Source organism: Lutjanus erythropterus, chromosome 18 (genome assembly GCF_056507025.1).
Source record: "Lutjanus erythropterus isolate fLutEry1 chromosome 18, fLutEry1.hap2, whole genome shotgun sequence".
NCBI lineage: Eukaryota > Metazoa > Chordata > Actinopteri > Lutjaniformes > Lutjanidae > Lutjanus > Lutjanus erythropterus.
Window position 1 is genome coordinate 29,208,911 of NC_139334.1, and position 20,780 is coordinate 29,229,690.

General features: G+C 41.2%; 1 protein-coding gene across 2 annotated transcripts in view; it reads left to right on the forward strand.

Annotated features, from left to right (window-relative positions):
- Positions 1-20,780, forward strand: part of LOC146311257 (protein jagged-2-like) — a 71,998-nt gene that overhangs the window by 11,780 nt on the left and 39,438 nt on the right. For both annotated transcript variants that reach the window (XM_084743131.1, XM_084743132.1), the window contains exon 3: positions 13,455-13,512. In XM_084743131.1, the coding sequence (XP_084599257.1) occupies positions 13,455-13,512 (58 nt within the window). The remainder of the gene's footprint in view (positions 1-13,454; positions 13,513-20,780) is intronic.

Below are 20,780 nucleotides of genomic sequence, written 5' to 3' on the forward strand. Positions count from 1 at the left end.
CAGTAGTTGTTCACAGGGCTAATGGAGCTCAGCTGGACCTCACTGACATAGAGACAGAGAAGCAGGGCAGGATGGGAAACAGAAAAAGGGAGCTGGAGGTTAAAGATGACCAAACCCTCCATTGTTGCTGTATTTGTTTATCTCCTTATTTCTCATGTATCCCTTGTTGATCTTGTCCGTCTTTCCCTTTCTCTCTCGGGGTACATACCAGGAAAAACCCTGTGACTGCATACTTTGTGCATTTAGAAATCATTTGGCTCTTGTGCTCCAGTTTTGTTAGCTTGTTTTCCTAGCTTTGAGGGTGTGATCACACCTACAGTTTGCTTTCTTTGGTCCGAAACAGAGTGGGAAAAGATCATCGTGCTGTACTTTTGTATTTGGCTCGTTCAGGCTCACATTGTGGACCAGCTTATAAACCAAAGTTACATGACAGAAGTCTCATCATGCACAAAGTTTAAGGATTTGTAAGTCACAGCCCTAAATCTTTGTGTTTGGCTAAGAATTACAGATTTCTTGGTAGTTTTTCTTCTGTGGTGTTTATCTCTGTAAAGAGCACATGAGGTAGTAGCTGGAAATAAATGACTGTCATTCTTGTCTTTTCTAACAAGCCAAATTTGAGGAGTAAAAGCTCCAGAGTTCAAGTAAACCGCTGCAAACACGCTTGGTATGAACACCCTGACTCATCCTATGCTGAAGAAATCATACGGGACAAATCTGATGGAAGCTGTCCCTCAAAAATATTTCTACAATGTCCTTTTTTTTGCTGCTGCAACATGGATGTGGTGCAGCCTGTTGTAACCGTCCTCTCCAGAGGGATTGGGTGAAGGTTCAGCAGGGTTTCTCAACACATCTGGGGCCCAAAATCTCTGTCAGTAACCCCAGTTACCCAACCTCCCACTTCATGGAGAAACCCCGGGAACACTCTCACACACTTCTGAATGTAAAATGACTCTGCTTTATTGAAACTTGGCTCTCAGTTTTGTAAGTTTGCTCATCATTTCTGTCAGTTACGATTATATTGTGCATTGCACTGGTTTATTACTGAGCACATCTGGGTGACATTGCTTAATAGAAGTGACACAAGAAGTCATCCCAGAGTGTTCAACTTAACATCCATCACAGTTTGCACACTTCCTGCTTCAACTTTGACCTACCACATTTCATGTAGTTGTGCAGTTTTTCTGAGCAATGAGGGATTATCAACATTTTTCATCAGCTTCACATCCAATCAAAGTTGTTTTAGATGATCAGGCTAAACTGTTAGCTGTCAGCTTGCATTTCTTGCTCAGTTGTGCTTTGTTTTTGGCAAACCTTGCCACCATGTTCGGAAATCTCATCAATTACTGTGGGATCTACTTTGCATCTGTTGTGGAGGTCCTTGACATGAAAAAGTTTGGGAACCCCTTAACAAACTAAGATGACAGAACTCTCGATCAGATATTATGTTGCTAAACAATTAAAACCTATACAATTAATGTTAAATTTTAAGTACTGTCACGTGTAATGAAAGCGTGACTTGCAACCCAAAAAACCTTCAAGAAGAGCTCAAATGTCCGATAAGAGGATCCGTTTCAAAATTAAACTCTTCTTTAACCTGCAGAAAAAGCTTGATGGTGACTCGGATGCTCAATCACAGCAATCATAACACCCAATCAGAACACTTCCTGGATTTCTTCCAACATGACTGAATAAGGCAAACAGACGTTAGGGTGGCGATGCTGCTAAAAAAGTAAACTTCAGGTACGTTTGCCCAATTATTATGACTGTTTCATATGTATCGTTGGGTTTTAGACCCTTGGTTGAGCAAAACAAACACTATGAAGAGGTCACCTTGGGCTCTGAGAAATTTCGATGTCCATATTTTCATATTTTTTCAGTAATTAAAAGAATTATTTGATGCAGCCCTGATCTCAGCTAATGAAGGCAGTGAGATACGGTCAGAAACTCATGAACAAGCGAGTTAATCGACCTTGAGTTGAGATTGTTTTGTCAAATACAAGTTTAGTAATTCAAAGGAACTAAATAAATTAACTTTTCCTAAATTCGGACCTTTAGTTTCTTGCAGATTTGTCCCCATCTTCTCCTCTGACCTGACGTGTCTGTAGCTCACTTCTCTCTTGTGTTAAATGAGCTTTACTACACGACAACTATAAAACTCTGTACCCAAACAGCTCTCAAAACACTTCCAAGTTTCTCCTCCCTCTGAAGAGTTTAGGTTAAAACAACAGCTAGAGTTTGTGTTGCATGCAGTCTCTCTCTGTCCACCTCGCCTTGTTGTTAAAGAGTTGTATTTGTTTGCTGCTGCTGTGGCGGATCAATGCTCAGGTGGATCAATGATGAAGGAGCCGGTCGGGGTTTTCCCACGGCGTGAATATCACTTTCCCGCCGGCGCTGTGGAAACGAGGGCTGCCTTAACCTCTTTGTCACAGCACCTTTCAGCGGGAACAATGAGTTTATACCTCGGCTTTTGTGGCCTCATATTGAGTTATCGAGACGAGCGGAGGGAGGGGGGCGCACAGCGCTTGGAGAGGGAGATTGAAACAGAGAGAAATGGAGATAGAGGAGGGCAGCTGCGCCGGGCAAAATGTCAGGAGTGGATTTGAGAGCGTTTACATAAGGCCTCTCTTGTGCTGCTCTCTGGAGTGCAACATGCTGAATCTGGTATTCACGCCTGGTTCAGGTGTTGGCTTCTCGCTTGACACGGAGCTCTGAATTTAGAGCCGCATCCAGTTGTTAGCAGACGAGGACGAACAGCGACTGATCTTCTGTCGTCTGCTCGGCCTACCACAGTGTCCGTTCACCTGATTTGTCTATCTTTAAGGACTTTCCAGACAGTTTAAGAGAGTACAGGAAGGCTTGCAATAAAATTTACAACATCAGGGATGGAATGAGTCCCTCTTGCTTTGTGGTGACATTTCAGTTCTCTTCTCTGAACCCAATATGTCATCCTCCAATCATTTTATGACCTGCAGTGAAAACATTCTCAAGGGATTTAGTTAATTTGATATTATATGAGACAGAGAAAGTTCCATGTCCTCGTACTGGAGAAGCTGAAATTTTGCAAACAACTGGTCCTTTTATTCTGCAGATTTTATTTTATGCCGCGGTTCCTTGTTTGCTGATGCTTCATCACTCTGTAGGGCATCTGCATGAAGATGTCTGTAGAGTATGAAATAATCTATAGGACTGATCCAAAAATGACTCATATAAGCATTTGCTGACAGTTTTCCTCTTTAGGCAGCTCAGGTTTTGGTAACGTTCTGTCTACTACTATTTTATAGCTACTTTTTGCTCGTTTTTTCTCTAAATTTGCGGCTGTCTTGCTGTTGTTCTGGTGCTTTCTGTTTCAACTCCTCACTCCCTGCAGCCTGTGCCTGCTCTTATTGGCTGTGTAGTGCCTGACATGACCAGATAGCAAACCTGCTTGATATCTTTCGGGCGCCTGCGAGGCATCGGCGAGCTCTCAGCGAGATCTTGCATCGTGTCTTTGGACTGTTCACACACTGTGATCGTGTGTCGATTTGTGACCTAGGGAACGCAGATTTGGGGGCTTTTGTCTGCGAAATGAGGGCTACAATCCCTAATAGTGTGAACTCGGCATACAATCCAAACATCATCTAAAGAAATCAAAACTGGTCCTGGTGGATGGCTGCCCACATTAGACTCTTGATCTGCATGCGGTTTCTGCAGGTTTTTGCTTGACCACTTTTACGTCAGTGCTTGCTTTTGGTGGGAACTATTGGGTCTCTGTAAATAACATTATAATAGGACCTGCTATGTATGAAAAAATGCTGTGAGAGAACTTCTGTTATGACCTGCCGCTGTACAAATAAATCAGCCAAGATAAACTCCTGATAAGTAAAGGAACATAAACCTTAGATTCAATTCTTAAAGTCACATTCACTGTACACATAACCATCCACAAAGATCTTTTGTTGAGTTTTGCAGGGACGTAACAGTCAATATTAAGTCTGTCACTAACTAATTATTCATTTAAATTAATCTGCACACAATACACATAATCCAATCATAAGATGTCGTAGATTTGACGCCTCTGCTACTTCAAAATTCCCCGTTCAACCAGTAGTTAAAATCTTTATTAAAAAGTGACACCTTTCGTGATTATTCACAGGACTGTAAGAGGTGTCTTGCTGTTGACTCACGCTGTTGTTTTTCTGGTGAGGACGGTCTCTGTTTAGCATCTTTACACCTGCGATGCTGCTGCTTTCTGTTTAAAAAAAAAACTGCTCATTTCTGTCTATTCGTAGCTTCATGTCTGAACACACATTAACTCAGCAGCCCACCAACACGCGCCCGTATCATTTCAATCATGAAATGTCAAAATTGCTCAGTTTTTAAATCACTTTCTTACCAGGTTCCTCAGTGAGTCACTGTGAACATTTACGGTCATGCTTGGTCCTGAATTTCTCTCTCTTCACTCTTCCTCTCTGGTCTTTTTGCATCCACTTCGCTCTGTTTACAGCCTGTTATCGAATCAGTGGCTTCAGCCAAGCATTTGAACTGGTCACAGACACATTCCCAGTAATACACGTGCAAAATCTGTCAGACAGTGACTCCACATTTTGACAAGTGTTGTATAACAGCCTGAAATATCTAGAGGACATCTTTCACAGGGATTGAGGGGATTTCAGTGATACTGATACGAGAGTAGTTTGCTTTTTCTTAGATACTTATGTTAGATATTCAGTTTTTGATGATTTTGATGCTTCAGATCATGTAGTTTTCTCTATTTTCTGTCCAATTGATCTCTGTTTTTTGTTATTGACAACCTTGTAGCCTTCCTTTGCTAATCTTCTGTGTCCCATCACTGTTTTATGAAGCACAGATGCCAGAATCGGATGCATGAAAACATGTTAGCTATTGTTTTCTATCCAATTAGACAATGCATCGCCTCAGAGTCTGGATTACGAGTAAGGAGATGTGCGATAAGCGATTGTGGTTGTGATACAAGGTAGTAATGAAGGATAAGACAACATCTCTGTCTGCTCCTGCCTTGTGGTTGCAGTAGACGGTAGACGGTCGTGTATATGCACAGCGGTTGAGAGAGTGTAACAGTGGGAGTGCAGGTTGAGTCAGTGCAGCCAGATTCCCGGCGGCAGCATCTGATTACAGACGATTTGACGAGGAGGTAATAAAAACCTGAGCACAATGTTTTACTCTGATTTTATCTCAGTACGTGCTGTGAGTTACTGGGCTCACTGGGCTGCGTTTGATGTCTTTGGCACCTTAATTTGATAAAGAACAAACAAAAATTGTGGAAGCAAGTCTAATATGCAACACAAATGCTCCCTTCATGAGATAAAACATGCAGAAACATATTTTGTTTATAATATCTAGAGAAAATATCTTTCTCCATATTAAGTCCTTATGAAGTCATATTCTTTTCAAGTATGTCACTGAGTCAGAGGACGAACTAATGGATTTAAGGCAGCATTTCTCTCACTGTTCCCTTTGCAGAGCATCGATTTACTACAGAGGAGAAATTCACAGAATTCCTCTCCGTCGCTGGAGGAGTCGGCGTAACCTGGAGCGACAGAAATAGCTTTTCACGCGTTTGGTGTGGGAAAAGTGAATTGGGTCATTTTTCCATTCTGCGGCGCGCTATAAAGACCTGATTAGATTAGCTTTGATTAGATTTGCTGTCTGAACGAGGCCTCCTGGGGGAGGGCTGGTGCGGTGAGGCCTCCTTAGAGAGAAGAGGTGCTGGCGGTTGGTGGAGGGGTGGAGGGGCGGTGGGCTTGTTCTGTTAATAATGTGCTAAATTAACCATCCCAGCTCCTCTCTGCCGGGAGCGACATGTTTTATTCATGTCAATAGACTAACAGGTGTGACGTGACAGGTGTTGTCGCTGTTTTTTTTTTTTTCTTCCTCTGATCACAACTCGAGAAAAGTTGTTAATTGGGTCTCAGGCTTTTTTTTTTCCTCCCTTTTTTTTAACCATTAACAATTCCCTGCTGCTGTGAATTTTCAATTAAAGGAACATTCCTCTGGATTTTAGTCCACCTTAAAGGGTTAGTTTTAGAAGTGGTATGAGGTACTTACAGTCAGTGTATTACCTGCAGTAGATGGTGGTTTAGAGAAGCAGGAGTACAGAAATAAAGCAGTGCAATGTGTTTTAGTCACTTAAACAATCAATATCATTTTAAATGTACGCAATATTTAGAATATTTTCATCACTTTACTTTGCCATCAGACAACCTTTTCTGAGGGGAAACTTGTTATATTAACTCTCCCTGAAACAACCAAACTCCTTGGACAAAAACAGTGATTTTATCGTGCAGAACACGGGAGTCGCTGGTCTACCGATGCCTCCGTCAGTTAGTTAGTTTGTGCTTTTGTGTGACTTCTTTATTGTAAAGGGTTGCTTGGATTCACTAAAGTGACAAAATAGCACAAACAAACACGCCAATCAAGGCAGTGGTTGACCAGCAGCTCCCGTGTTCTGCAAGCTAAAATCAGTCCGGTGGCTTTGGAGAGGGTGATATCATTTCAGCTGCTCATCAGAAAGGCTGTCTGTCAGAAAGGTTGAACATTTTAATATGATGGTCTCTGGGGACTGTCTGGCCTTTGGAGGCAGCCTTAAGTGGCGAGTCAAGCAGCTGCATTTTTTGACATTTCTGGGTTGCCGCTTGAATTTTTCTTACAAAAATGCATCATTATGGTGTTTATTTTTTTATTAGTACCAATATTTCAGGGTAATAAATGTTTTTATTCTATGTAAAAACTGTGACAGTGTAAAAGGAGTTGCTGGCAGTGATGGATCTATAGAGAATTACAGCTGAATCTGCAGCTCTCCTCATCTTAACAGAGCTTTACAGTGAGTTTTAACTTATTGTTTATCTGTGTGGGCACAACTTTATTGTTTCAGAGTTGCTTTCGGCCCCAGAGAAAAAGCTGTAAAAGTCCACTGTACACTCCCTGCTCAGCACCAAACAGCAGATGGACACATTTAGCAGCTAGCTGGTGAACACTGTGGAGCATTTAGCAGCTAAAGATCCAGATGTTTATCTCAGGCGGTGGTGGAGACCAAAAATCCAGCTAAAAGAGAGTGAATATGTATCTGTTCTTTGCAGTACATTCGTGCTGTTTTTCTCGCATGTGATTTATTATTATATCGACAGTTTAATGTGTATTGCAATGTTTCCTCTTGACTTTTATTGTGATTTGATTTGCCACATCAGTCTATGGAAATCATGGGAAAAAGATTTGTTTGCCAGCTTGCTGTCACAGGTAATAATGATAGAATATTCAGAACACACACAGTCAGTGTAGCAGCCACCAGTGGTGCTACTGCAGTCTAAGCAAAGAAAACAATTTATTGGAGAGAAACTAGGCTCCAGAGTCCAATATAAAGTTTTGAGTTTCTCACAGAGAGTAAATAAAAAAAGGTGCTCATCTGAAGAATGAATCTTATTCATAATGAATAAATCTTATTAGCATGTATAAAAAACATATTGCACCATGTGTGTGGAGCAGCTCCAGACTGTACAGTAAATTCTCAGTAGAGTTGTGTGTCGCTGGCGGCTGTTCCTGCCGCGCTGCAGCAGTAATTTATTCATTGAACAGGTGAAGGCGGCTAGGAGTGGGCTGGTTTCTCCTCGCCTAATGAAAACTCAAATCCCTCTGACTCCTGTAAATTGGTTAGGAGGTGTCAAGTGTCTCCCAACACGTCCCCACCCTCCCAACCAAACCGCCACCCCATACCCACCCCCCCTCCATCACACGCACTTAAAGAGCACACACCGCACACGCATTGAGTCGACTCATAAGGTCGTCTCTCTGCAGACGGCAGAGACGTGACACTTTGATCCTGCAGCTCCTGGCCGTCAAGGACACACATGCTGCACACCAGCATACACTTCAGCTCAGTCACACACACTCAGATATGTATACACACACACACACACACACACACACTCATGTCAGGCTCCACTGAGGCCGTGGGACAGCCCCATCTGTCTGGGAGCCAGTGGCTGTGACATTTAAAATTGATTACAAAGGCAAAGATTGATTATGATAATGTCCACTTATTTTCACTCATTACAGAGTTACGGCAGCTCGCTGGGCTCATAAATCACTGCTGCGTCGTCTCCAGCTGATGGAGGCTGAGTGTCGTCCGCGCTGAGGTCATGATTTTTGGGTTATTGATGACTGGACTAAACATTCGTGCAGTTTTGACACACACTTTCACTCGTCTGGTGGTAAGAGGGATACATACTTGTAACATTGCCCTGAACCTTCTCAGCTGACCTTTCATGAGTCTGATCCCCTTCCTTCATCGCTCCAGCTGATGTGCACTCATGTCACGCTGCACCCCGAAACAGAGAACCTGCTGATTCCCTGTTTCAGAGCAACCCGATAAGATTTATTTGATAATGTAATACATTTTTCAATCGTCAGCCCTACTGCTGTATGTAGAGATGAACTGATCCACTCTGTCTCAGTTCTGATCTGAGTCTGATCCTTGAATTTACATATCAGCCAATACCAATACTTTCATGTTGGCTTTACACACATCACAGGTTTTACTTCTTTACTTCTTTCAGTTGCAGACTGTCTCATGTTGTGTTACAGCAGGTTCTTGGTCCTGTGCAAGTCCAACTCTGAGACAATAAAATATGGGGATTACTGTGTGTAGAAGTGTTTAATTTCTAATTAATTAACTAATTACGAACTGCAAGAACAAATCAAATAATGTGTTATGTGATTATCAAATTAATCGCAAACTGTTTTGGCATTTGAATTTGAACTTTTTAAGGAAAAAATAGTCAAAATTCTCAGATTCCAGCTCATTAAATATCAGTATGTTCTGTTTTTTTCCTCTATCATAGGAAACTAACTTTCTGTAGGTTGTGGGCAAAACAAGCCATTTGACGATTTCATCATCATTTCATCATCTTGGGCATTTTTCACTGTTTTCTGATAATTTATAGACCAAATAATAACTGATTAATCAAAAAAATAATCACCAGGTTAATTACTGATGAAAATAATTGTTAGTTGCAGCCCTATTTGTGTCATTTTTTATCTCCGTCCTCAGGCATCACACTATTTGACCTCACTGTCGCCACCAAATTGATACTAATTCATTACGTTTTGGCTACAGAAAGTAGTAGCACCAAGTAGAATTGACACCTGATACTGATTTTGGATCAGCTGATCCCAATTATATCTGTGTGTTTTAGTTATAGCCTCAAATAGGATGTAGAAATATCATTAAAGCGTAGTAAAACATTTATGAGCACATTGCAAATTGTTTCATTAAATCCTGTAAAGGTGCCAAGAAGTGATACAGGACCTGGTTAATATTGCTGTGATGGACTGCAGTGCTTTGTACTGAAAACTGCAGATGAACTGTGCTGTAACTGGCAGGAATATGATGATTACTGCTTTTTTTGTCGTTTCACACATTTGTTTGACTAATCAGGATCGACAGCGGACCTGCAAGAGAAGAAGAAAATCTGTGACAATGTTCAATATTGCAATGATGATAAGATTTGCAATAAATATGAAAGTGCTGTTGTTTTTCACCACATTTGCCTCATTCTTATCTCCTTCCTCAAACATGACGCTAGCTAACCTCACTGTTGCCACCAAATTTACACCAATCATTCTAAAGGTAGTTGACAGTCAGCTGGGGCTTGATCTGATTTGGCAAACAGTGTGAATGCATGGCCTCTTATAGCTCAAATGTTTGCATGCTGAGTGTGAATGCATGGCAGAGGTTTTGCAATGTGTTTCTCGCACATCTTCGCCTCATCACAGCACTTTCACCATTATCCAAACCACCCAAAACCTGGGTTTATTATCAGCTCCGAGCAGGACTGAAATTTAGCTACAGTTCAAAGTGTGTGAAGAAACAGAGCAACACGTTATCTTACTCTCCATTAAGCTCCTGTAGTACAAAGGAGATGGACGGTATGTTGCTTATATGTTAGACAAAGCTTCTCAGATGTCTACTGACGGATGCATTTATAGCCTGAAGAGGAAAAGTGCTTATCTTGTCCTATTTGTTGGTGATGTTCTTACACTCTCAGAGAGAAAGGCTGGTTAAAAAAAAAAGAGAGAGATTGTGAAAATGCTGCTGTGAATGCATCAGGTCCTCTCCCACATCCTCAGGCTCACAAAACCTGTCTGAAAACCTCAATGGATCAACGTTCCCACATTTGATTTGATTGTTCATTCACCATGAAATGGTCTTTCAACTGTAAAACTAGCTGCGCTAGTAGGGCTGACAAGGACCTGTGGAAAGGAAATACAGCACAGACTCTCACGCTAGCAGGAGTCCATGTATATCCACATCGGTTCTGAGCCAGGAGGTCTTGATTTGCTCCATGTCCAGATCTTTGTAATGCTGCTTAGTTTCATTAGTTTCTCTTAGATCCTTGAGAGGAAAGTGAAAGGAGACCTCAGCCTGCTTTGGTAAATGATCTGCTGCTTTATCTCATTTAGTTCCTCAATTCTGTTTTCACAACAGCCACATAAATCTCATTTGTCATTTTTATGGACTGATTTACTAGTTCCCTTTTGTTCTTTTTGTAGTTTTGGCATGTAGTCAAAAATATAGCATAACTGCCCGCAGATCTTTTTCACTCTCGAATGAGGTCTTGGATCATGTTCATCTGCTGCACACTGAGGAAACTTACTGCCAGCAAACAACATCATGGATGCATTCACTGAAATGATGAATGAAACCACAAGTGTTCTGAGCTTTACCAGTTTATTCTTGACTTTTTACGGGCGACTCTGACTTTGTAGTGTTACTTACAAAGCACTGTTGTTATGGCATTTATGCTCAGATATCCATTTCCTCTGTTTTTCCAGTTTCTTTTTGGGATCCTAAAGTATGTCTCAAACACCCCCCGTCCAAATATGCTGAAATATGGTGAGACTCCACTTGCAGCTAAGCGCTGACTCTCGCCTGTGGGGGCCTCTGATTAGCTGATTGATTAATTAGTTGATTGTCAGAACATTTTCAAACATTCGCAACCTTCTGTGAGATTGTGAATGGGAGATTTTTGATGCTTTTCTCTGTTTGATAGAACTGTAAATTGAACTTGTATTCTGGATTGGTAATCAAGCTCTTTAAAGTTGGACTTTGGAAAGTGATGAGCATTTTTCTACTTTATCTGACATTTTATTGGTCAAACAACTAATTGAAGATGGAAATAATCATTAGTTGCAGCCTTAATGACCACCATAAACCTTTCTGTCTGGGCTTATTTATAGTAGAAGATGTCGATTACATTTGCTTTCTTGGGGCCAGATCGTGCCTCATCATGCATCTGTATCTGTTGAATGTCATTGTTCTCTCCTGATCAAAGCCAAATTTGAAGCTTCCTCACTTGAAGAAACAGTTTCAAACCTGCTTGTTCAGAACACATCCTGAAGCAAAGTACTTGTAAGAACACAGTCTCATATCTGACTCACGATTTTGTCTCTCCTGCGTCTTTTCTGTGAACTTACCCCCGAAAATCTGAGCACCATAAAATTACCTTTAAAGTGCCGTAAAGCACTTTAGCTCTCTACCTTCTTGTTTCATGTTTCTGTCCTCTCTGTGTCTCTAATCTCTCCCAGCACCACTTTGTAACCTCCCCTGTAATCTTCCCTGCAGCCCTCAGTCGCTCTGAGTCAGACTTGGGTCATGGGAACTCACAGCTGCTCGTCCGGCCCCATGCAGTTGACAGACAGCGAGCTCCATTTCGGTTTGTTTGCTGATGCCCGTGAAAAAAAGGAAAAAAATAGCCCTGCACCTGAAACAATCCAGAGTTTGAGTTTGTTGCTGTGGGATGGCCGAGTCCATCTCCTCTGGAAAGTAGGGCATAGTGTGCAGGCATGCTGCGCTTTTACACACAATATCCACACAATGCTCTTATCATTGCACCAAACAGTTTACAATAACTAATATAATGTTGGTATTACTTTCAGAATGACCTGATCTAAACTAAATGAAATTCTGTCATGAATGCATGGCATGAACGTCTGTGACTGAAATGGACCTACAGTGACTTTAATCTGGCAGATCAAGGTCTGGTTTGGACCAGCAGCACTGCTTGTGCTCTTACACCGTTGTACAGACTATATATCAACCTTCTTTTCAAGCATCTGCATGGTCAGATCCATAGCTTTGCAATTCAGCGTTGTGCAAGTTCGCACTTCACAAGAGCTCACACAAACTTAAGTTCATGAGGAATAAAAATGGACTAGTTCACATTCATTTCTTCAGTTTTCTCCTACATTGTAGTGTTGTTGCAATGCCAGAATTTTGATCTCAATACCAATAACCAGTTTAGTATCACGATACTCGATACCAAAACAATATTTGAGACTGAAACGATACTAGTTATATATTTGATCAGCCCTGGATATGGAGCATGCTGTTGCAAAACAATGAGTTGCAAAATACCAAAGTCTGGGGTAATTCCCATCCAAAGTATAGAAAAATTTGAAATTAACCATTAACCAGAATTTAACTACTTGTTTTTTGGAAAACAAAGATAACCAGTCTTTCACAAAATGCTGAGGTCGACTTGGGTGGAGGATCTTTGTGGCTCGTGATCTCATCGCTTTTTTAGTGATTTCTTGTGATCATCATTCAGTCACAGATGTTTTCTAAGACTAGTCGGAGGCTTCATCTTGATGTGTCTTTTTAAATTTGTTGATGTGGCTGGATGTGGATAGTTTTTATTTCAGACCACAGTGCATTGTAAAAAGTATTGATTCCATCATCCCAAGTGTCTCCCCTGACACTTGACTTAAAATGCACACAGAGTCCTTAACCAGATCCCAGCGGGAAAGGCTGGAAAAATGAATTTCCCCATCGGAAATCAATACATTACCACATAAAGTGCCCTTGAGCGAGTCATCAAATCCCTGCTAGTTCTAGGGGTGCTGACCTCCCCGTGGAGCTGAGGAAAAGACGAACGCCCACCCTCTGGGATCGATACGGTGTCAGGGAAAAGGTGATTGGGAGAATAAATCCCTGCCTGATCCAGAAATGACAAAGGGAAACTGGATTCAGTGTGTTTTGGCTCAGAAACTGGATAATCATGATAAAGCAAACCTGTCTGGTGAAATATGAAAAATGAGTTCTGTTAGTTTCCAGGTGAATGTTTTGTTCTGCAACAGAACAGTAGTTTGTTAACCAGCCTGGGGCAGATGGAAACTAATAAGTGACAGCAGTGTGGGAACGAGACTCATTTTCCCATCGTTACTCACCTTTTATGCAAAATATGTGCGTGTGTGTTTGAAGTCACTCATGTGTCTGTTTATGAGTTATGGCAACTCGTATCTGAGTTTCTGAGTAAACTCACCATCATGTGCATGTTCACGTCTTGACGTGGGCATATCTGAGTTTCTGTGTGTTTGTGCTGTGTTTCTGTATTAGCATGCACTTTGATAACCTCTGGCCTCCTTTCTTCTCTCTGTTTCAGCGAGCGTATACTGTGATAGTGGAAGCATGGGACAAAGACAATGGGACACACAGTAATGGTAAGGATCACCCATCTGTACTGTTTTAAACACACAGCGGTACAGAATATAAATTATCTTTGCACTTTTTTCTCCTCTCTATCCTGAATTACACTCTCAACCTTTTTTTTAAAAATACTTTTTAAAGTTTTCTTCTGTTTTTTTTTTTGCACATCATAACTCTATTAAATGTGATTACTGTATTTTTTTTCTCATTTTGGCTTGCCTGGAACATTAAAATGGCAAGTCCAGTAGTCCAGTTCAGAACATTTGTGACTGTTCACTCTGCACTTGATAATGTGTTGGTTATTCCCCAGCTGTCTGAAAAATGTCCCATTGGACCAAAAGTCCAATATCTTGAAAACAAACGCCCATTGCTCCAAACTTTAGAATGTAACTTAAATGAACTTATTTTACACCAAATCATGGTCCTTTTCTTAAACCTAACAAGGTATTTTTGGTGCCTAAACCTAACCAAACTGACATGGTTTGATGTTAACCATTGTGTTTATTATTGTTACCATGACGATGAGTGAGTACTCTCGTAACAACAGGCTTTTGAAACAATGGGCTTTTGTTTTCGGGTTACGACTTGTCAGACAAATGTACTTTTGGTCTAGCAGGACATTTTTCAAACTATCAGGGTTTCTAGATGATGGGAAATACCCAGTTTGCCACTCTGTTCTGACGGTTATAACTGGTCTGATTTATTTCCCATAATTAATTTTGCATTGTTTATGTGTTACCGAGGCCTAGCTAGCAAATACTTACTTGGTTGGTTCCTTTATCAAGAGGGTTGAGAGGCTGGTTATACTAGAAAATAAGTAGTTTATATAACGTGTTGCCCGATGATCAGAAATTGAAAATACTTAGGACAGTTGTCTGGTCGCTCTAGTTGCTCAGTTGTTGGAGCATACACCTCATGTGCAGAGGCTGAGCTGTCAGAGCAGCCATGGCTTTGATTCCAACCAGTGGCCCTTTGCTGCGTGTCTTATCCCGTCTCTATCCCCCATTTCCTGTCTGTCCAAAGCTGCCTTGTCAGTAAAGGCTAAAAAGCCCCACCCCCAAAAAACACAGAGACAGAGATGCAATATTATTTAAACATGGAGATTACGCCGCACATTTTCTGTCTCTCTCCTGGAGGACATTCATAGCCTTGCTGTTGGTTGTTGACAGAAACAGCTGTGTAGCAAATGTACAAAGAGAGCTTCAGAGGGATGCTCAAACTCTGGAACCCCACGTAGGATTTACGTAGCAGAGCAATCACCGCATAAAGTTGTTGTAAATGTTGGACTTTTCAGTTTTCGAAAGTTACAGACATGGTTGGACCATCCAACATGCAGCTCTCTAAAGGAAAGATCTAGGTATCATTAAATTAAGGGTTAGACCTCAAGGAAACAGGACTGTGACAAGAATATTTAATGCCAATCTGCCAACTAGATTGCTCAGCCATTTTCAAGTTTTTCAACTGGTTTGCTCCAGTAATCTTGGGGAACGGGGAGGGTTGGAATTGCTGAATCAACCCTGCAGAATCCTAAGCGGCATCTCAGCTTCTGTTGATGTTTCTATCAGACAACAAGATTGTTTGTCCACCTATCTGCACCATTTGTCCATCTTGATCAGGGGGAGCTCGTCAGCAGTCTTCGAGCACGTCATAGCGTAGGTGGAATCCTGAATAATTTATAAGGCAAAAATAATTTATGCCATATTTACGCAGTTTCACACCAAAAGGCTGAATTATTCTTTATTCTTTTCTGAAAATTGAAAGTAAAATTATTCAAAGTATTCAAGTCACCAGAATACAGATAACAAAGTCTCTGAAACTCAAAACCAAACCCCTGCCTATTTTTGAGATCTCAAGGTTGGCAAGTGTAGGCTGTTTTGCGTTGATATGAACACAGCAGTTCCTGTAGATTTTGGCTTTCCCTTTGGTGTGCCTTGGCCAGAAAAAGGCTGAAAACCTCTGCCCCATGGCAATGTTAATGAAAGTTAAAAATAACTTAAGCATCCACCTATGAGTCAGATTTGCTCCAAAACTTTATGGGTTCTTCCTTGGCCCATGCTACACCCTTGCAGTTGCATGACAATCGGGCCAGAAGTTATTTGCTTTGTTCTGCTGACAGACAAACCTTGGGGAAGCTAACAACAATGAAAGACAGCCAACTCATGGAGGAAGGAAGCATCTACAGTCAGTTGACTAAAATGAAAGGAATGGGAGATGTGTGCCATGCTTGGTGATCGTTGCTCTGGGCGAGCGTCTCACGTTCATACTGACGTCTCATGCTGCAATCCAACGCAGGTTGAAAGTCAGTAGTTCTTAGTCGGTATTCCTGAGTTCCAGTGTAGATGCATCCCAGTGCATCTGCTCGGGAAACCATGGACGCCTGCCTCAAACCTATGTTTGTGTGGTCTGTATTGGTTTGTAAGTCTCAGAACTTAACAAGCATCTAGAGCAGCTGATGAGAACACTTAGAAAGAGACAGGAGGAGCAGGTGAGTACCACATGCTTGCAGGGAGTTCTATCAAGCACAGATCAACTGAGTGGAAATGGGAACTACAAAGTTGTTCCAGCATGCGTCACAATAAAAACACTACATATAAGGGAAAGGTAACTCTGCTAGTTGTTCCCTGTGTCTGCTGCCATATAGCTGCACTGTCAGGTATGTTTACGTCTGACTATGGCAAGTCCAGAAGTCCAGGTCAATACATGTGTGATTGTTCACACTGCAGTTGATGATGTGATGGTTTTCCAGTGCCGTGCCATTGCTCCAGCGGCACATTATTCCAAAAACAATGAAGCCAAAAAGCCCATGTGTCCATAGAGGGCCATTGCTCCGAACTTATGTACATAACTTAACTTATTAACGTTCTTATTTTAACCCAAGCCATGACATTTTGGTAACCCAAACCAAGTATTTTGGGTGCATGAACCTAACCAAACTGTGGCTATTGTTATCATGATGACAGTCAACAGATAAAAGTCACCTGACGTTTTAACCTCAAAAAACTCTCGCAAAAAGTTTGAGGTGGAGTGTGTGTTTTTGCAACAATGGGCCTTTGGAACAGTGGGATCATGTTTTTGAAATAACAACATTCAGACAACTGGGCTATCAGTTCAGTGGGGCATTCTTTGGACTATTGGGTTTTTGAGTAGTCCACGGTTTGGCACTCTATTATATTCTGGGTGCAAGTCAGCAAAGACGAGATGGATCTGACCTGAATTCATGACTTGGAATTCTGACTTGACTGACCGCTCCGTTGCACTTTATTGTGTTGGAGGTTGTTTTTGTCCAAGTTCCAAGTACAGAACAGCCCAAAAAAAATCACCTTTGAGCTGAGGCTTGGGCTTTCCCGTGCAAAGATCTGACTTATGATTGACAGGTAGCTTATTTGTAGACCTCCACCACCTCCATCTCCCCTTTTCTCGCCCTCCTCAGGGTCACTCAGACCGTTTTCGGCTCTCCTCTATATTAAGCCTGTGAGAGCATTGCATCGTTAAGCCATTAATTACGGACCACGGCTCTCTTTCCTCTGATGTCTGTCTCCTAATTAGCATCCCGACAGCTGTCCGGCTACCGCACGCCACTTCATTATCCTGCTACACTGTGACAGGCTGCCTGGCATCCAGACTGCCGTGCCTCGGCCCAGGCAGCAGCTCTGGTGGTGGGGCCCTTGAGTCTTTTCTTGCTCGACCACCTGTAGACGTGACGGTGTGATGCTTTATGGAGGCAGTGACGGGCAGACAGGCATGAGACTGAGCTCATGTGTCGTGTCCCGTCTTGTAGACTTCGAGTGAGTTTTTTTCTCATTGCATGATCACAAGTTTGATCCTGGAACTTGTCAGTAAGTTTGTCAGCAGCTGAGACTGAAATTCAACTGAAATCTTACCTGCTTGCTTCATTATAAATATAAATGTAATTTTATAACATGAAAAAAATCCTCCATGACTGTTTGTCTGTGATGGCCAGTGTGTCTCAGGAGATATTTGGGGATTAAGTGTTGTTATCTCGGTGTATCTACTTTCACTCGTCTGTTTCTGTCTAAGTTTGGGATTTCCTAAATTTTTGGGAATTACTCTGGACAAATGTCAGAGAGACAGGCATGAACCTGTTGCCTCCAGCTGTGGGTGTAGCAAGCAGGTGGAGTGAACATTAGCAATACTGTAGCGTGATTAGAGAGAGTGTGTTATCATCTGTTTCAGGCCAGGTGTTCACAGGAATAAGAATCCAGGGATGTCCCAATCGAATTTTGTTTTGCCCCACAGCCCATTCTGAGCCCTCTGATTGTCTGCCAACACAAACTCTCAGTAGACTGTGCTGTATTGTCATAATTAATACAATTGCACAGTGAACATTTAATCAAAGGTAGTCTTACAGTTAATCAAGTTAGTAAAACCAAGTTCGACAAGTAGATAGCTCTTCATTCTGAAAACACAGCCAGTAACACCCATTCCTTGAATGGTTTCCCAATATATTTTGTGTAGTACCCAGGGCCAATACCTTTCAATCAATATCTTGAAATAACCCAGTACCAAATAGCATCAAACAGTCAAACGATACCTGCATTCCATTCTTTTGGTACCTAGAAAAATGACTATTTATATGGTTTTGCTTGCAGCTAATCACCAGAAGTGTTCTTCATAAAGAACCTTTGAAAAAAGGTATCAAGTGAAGTACTCTGTAGGTAGTGGTATCACTTTAAGGTGACTGGTATTGGTACTGGTATTGTAATTTTCTAGAGGATACCCAGCTCTTGTAGTGCCCATTAGGGGTGAGCGATATGGCCAAAGTCTTTTGTCACGGTATGGATTACCGTATCGTAGTAACAGTGTATATAATGATACAGTAATTGTTCTGGAAATTCAATTAAGAAAAACAGTAAAACTATTCTTTCTTACTAAGCTTTAAGGTTCCAAATGAGAACAATAATTTCAGGTGTTAGAAGAGGCGCATTACCGCCAACAGAATTTACTGGGAAGCTACAGAAAAAAGATAAAAACCTCAGTTTCTTCTCATTGTTGGATGGACAAAACATGCAATCTGAAGACATCACTATGGGATGTTGGTAAAGTTTTGTGATTTTTCCAGACTAAATAATTTAAATCTGGATTTGAAAATCAATTGTCTGGCTTCAACATGCAATGGACAATGGGCTACAATATGAAAAATAAATTTGTCATGTACCGGTCCATTTAAAGCTGCTTTGTTGGTCCCAGTACAAATCAGACAGATTAACTCTGGGCATCCTAATAAGGAATAAAGTCTGCCAAATAGGGCTGCATAATTAATCGAAATATTATCAAAATCGCACTAGTGCTGCAGACATGTTCTGGCTTACAAGTCTTTCTCTCCAGATGTAAGACAACAACAAGTGAAAATAAAAATTGTGATAATTGTGAATCAATATCTGCCAAATAATCACAATCAGATTTTTTTGTTACCAGCCCTACAGCCAAACAACAAACATGATGGCGTCACGATAATGATTATAATAATAGAGGGATTACAGAGAGGTGGCTCAAGTGAGTTTCCTGCCCTGTGTTCCAGTCTGTGCTACTGGAGCCGTGTGTGAACAGGTCTGGGCAGCAGGTTGGAGAGGCCCCAGGAAAAAGAAGGCTTTGTGAAGACTGTTTATGCTTCAGGAAGCCCCCGCCTGTTTAAAAACAAAACACAAATGGCAGGAGAAAAGAGGACGGAGCTGTTGTTGACTCTGTGGGCTGGTGGATTGTTGGCTGGTGTAGAGCTCCACTCGAGGGCAGAGATATGTACCAATACTGGGCATGTGTCAGATCCTGTGCTGATAGCAGTAAAACATCCGTACTGGAGAATCGCCTCCCCGCGCCAATCAGAAACCAGGGATTTGCTGCTGCCCCAAATACTCACAAGAGCACCAAATGAAGATTCATCCGCAGCTGAAAATAGTCCCCAACATGTGCACTAAGGCTAATTAATTACTTGCGCTTTGATCAGTGCATAGACTCATGGACTTGCCAATTCAATATTTTAGGCTATATCCGAGGCACTTCCAATACCCGTATTTTGACAAATGCTTTGCCTTTAACAAATATCGCACCTCCAGCAACACCTAAAATATCGCCAGCCTTATCATTTATCACTGATGGACTGATAGTTTGTTGCAGTATATTTACTTAAATGTAAATATCAGAAAAACTTTTGGTATTGGTGCCAAACCTCTGCCATTGTATTGAAAATTAAGGGTCTGAGGGTGTGGCACACTGTGCAGATTGTTCAGCCCCTCGAGGTAAACTGATTTGTGATTTTGAGCTAGCCTCTATGAATAAAATTTGACTTGACTTGAAAGAAGCCTGCACAGAAGTTGCCTGGCCCTCTGTCAGATACTGATTTATGCCTTTAACAACTTAAACCTGTGCATTATTGGAAAAAATAAAGTGGTAGCCTGCTCATACAATGATGAAGATTGATGTGAGCAATGAAAATAAGGTAATTTACATCATTACTAACATGTGCCAAGCGGCAATAAAAAAAAGATTCATTATGAAGTTTTGGCAATCGCAGGACAGCTTTTAAAAGCTGATCAAATGTAATTTATGTTGTCATATAATTTCCATTACGCTATCTGGAGTGTCTTTATTAACCGTTGGAGAGAAGAGACGATCCGTTGGTCATTTCGGCGTCTTTTATCTGTTCTTATGATTTATGCGTAAAGTGATTGGTTCATTATAGTTGCCTTAAGAAAAGAACGAGGATTTTAAAAATTGTTATTATTTCATCAATTCATCCATGATGTGTACCCAAGATAAATCTGAGGGGATCATTAAATGATTAAATGAATAGAAGAGTAATAGAATGCCTTCAAGATAACAGTCTGAAAAGGAAAACCGCTCATTTCTTCTTTATCTTATTCTTTTTATCAATGCAAAATCTGTAAAAACACTGTTTTTTAGCTGCTGGCTTCACATTTTTGGACAGTTTTGACTCTAGGTTTGTGTGATGGACTTTTATAATTACTTTTTATTTTATAGGTCAGATGATTATTAGACTTTGGAGCTGCTACAATTAGTCAGAAATCTGTTAGTTGTCAAGATTGGTGGTTCCTGTTCCTTCAGTGTCAAAATGTCCTTGGATAAGATTCTTTCAGATGTGAATATTTTCTGCTTTCTTCAGTCCTTTATGAAAGTGAACAGAATATTTTGCGGTTGCGGACAGAACGGGACATTTAAGGACGCCACCTTGGGCTTTGGGAAACACTGATTTTTTCATGATTTTCTAGCTTTTTATGGGCCAAACCACTAATAGATTAATGGAGAA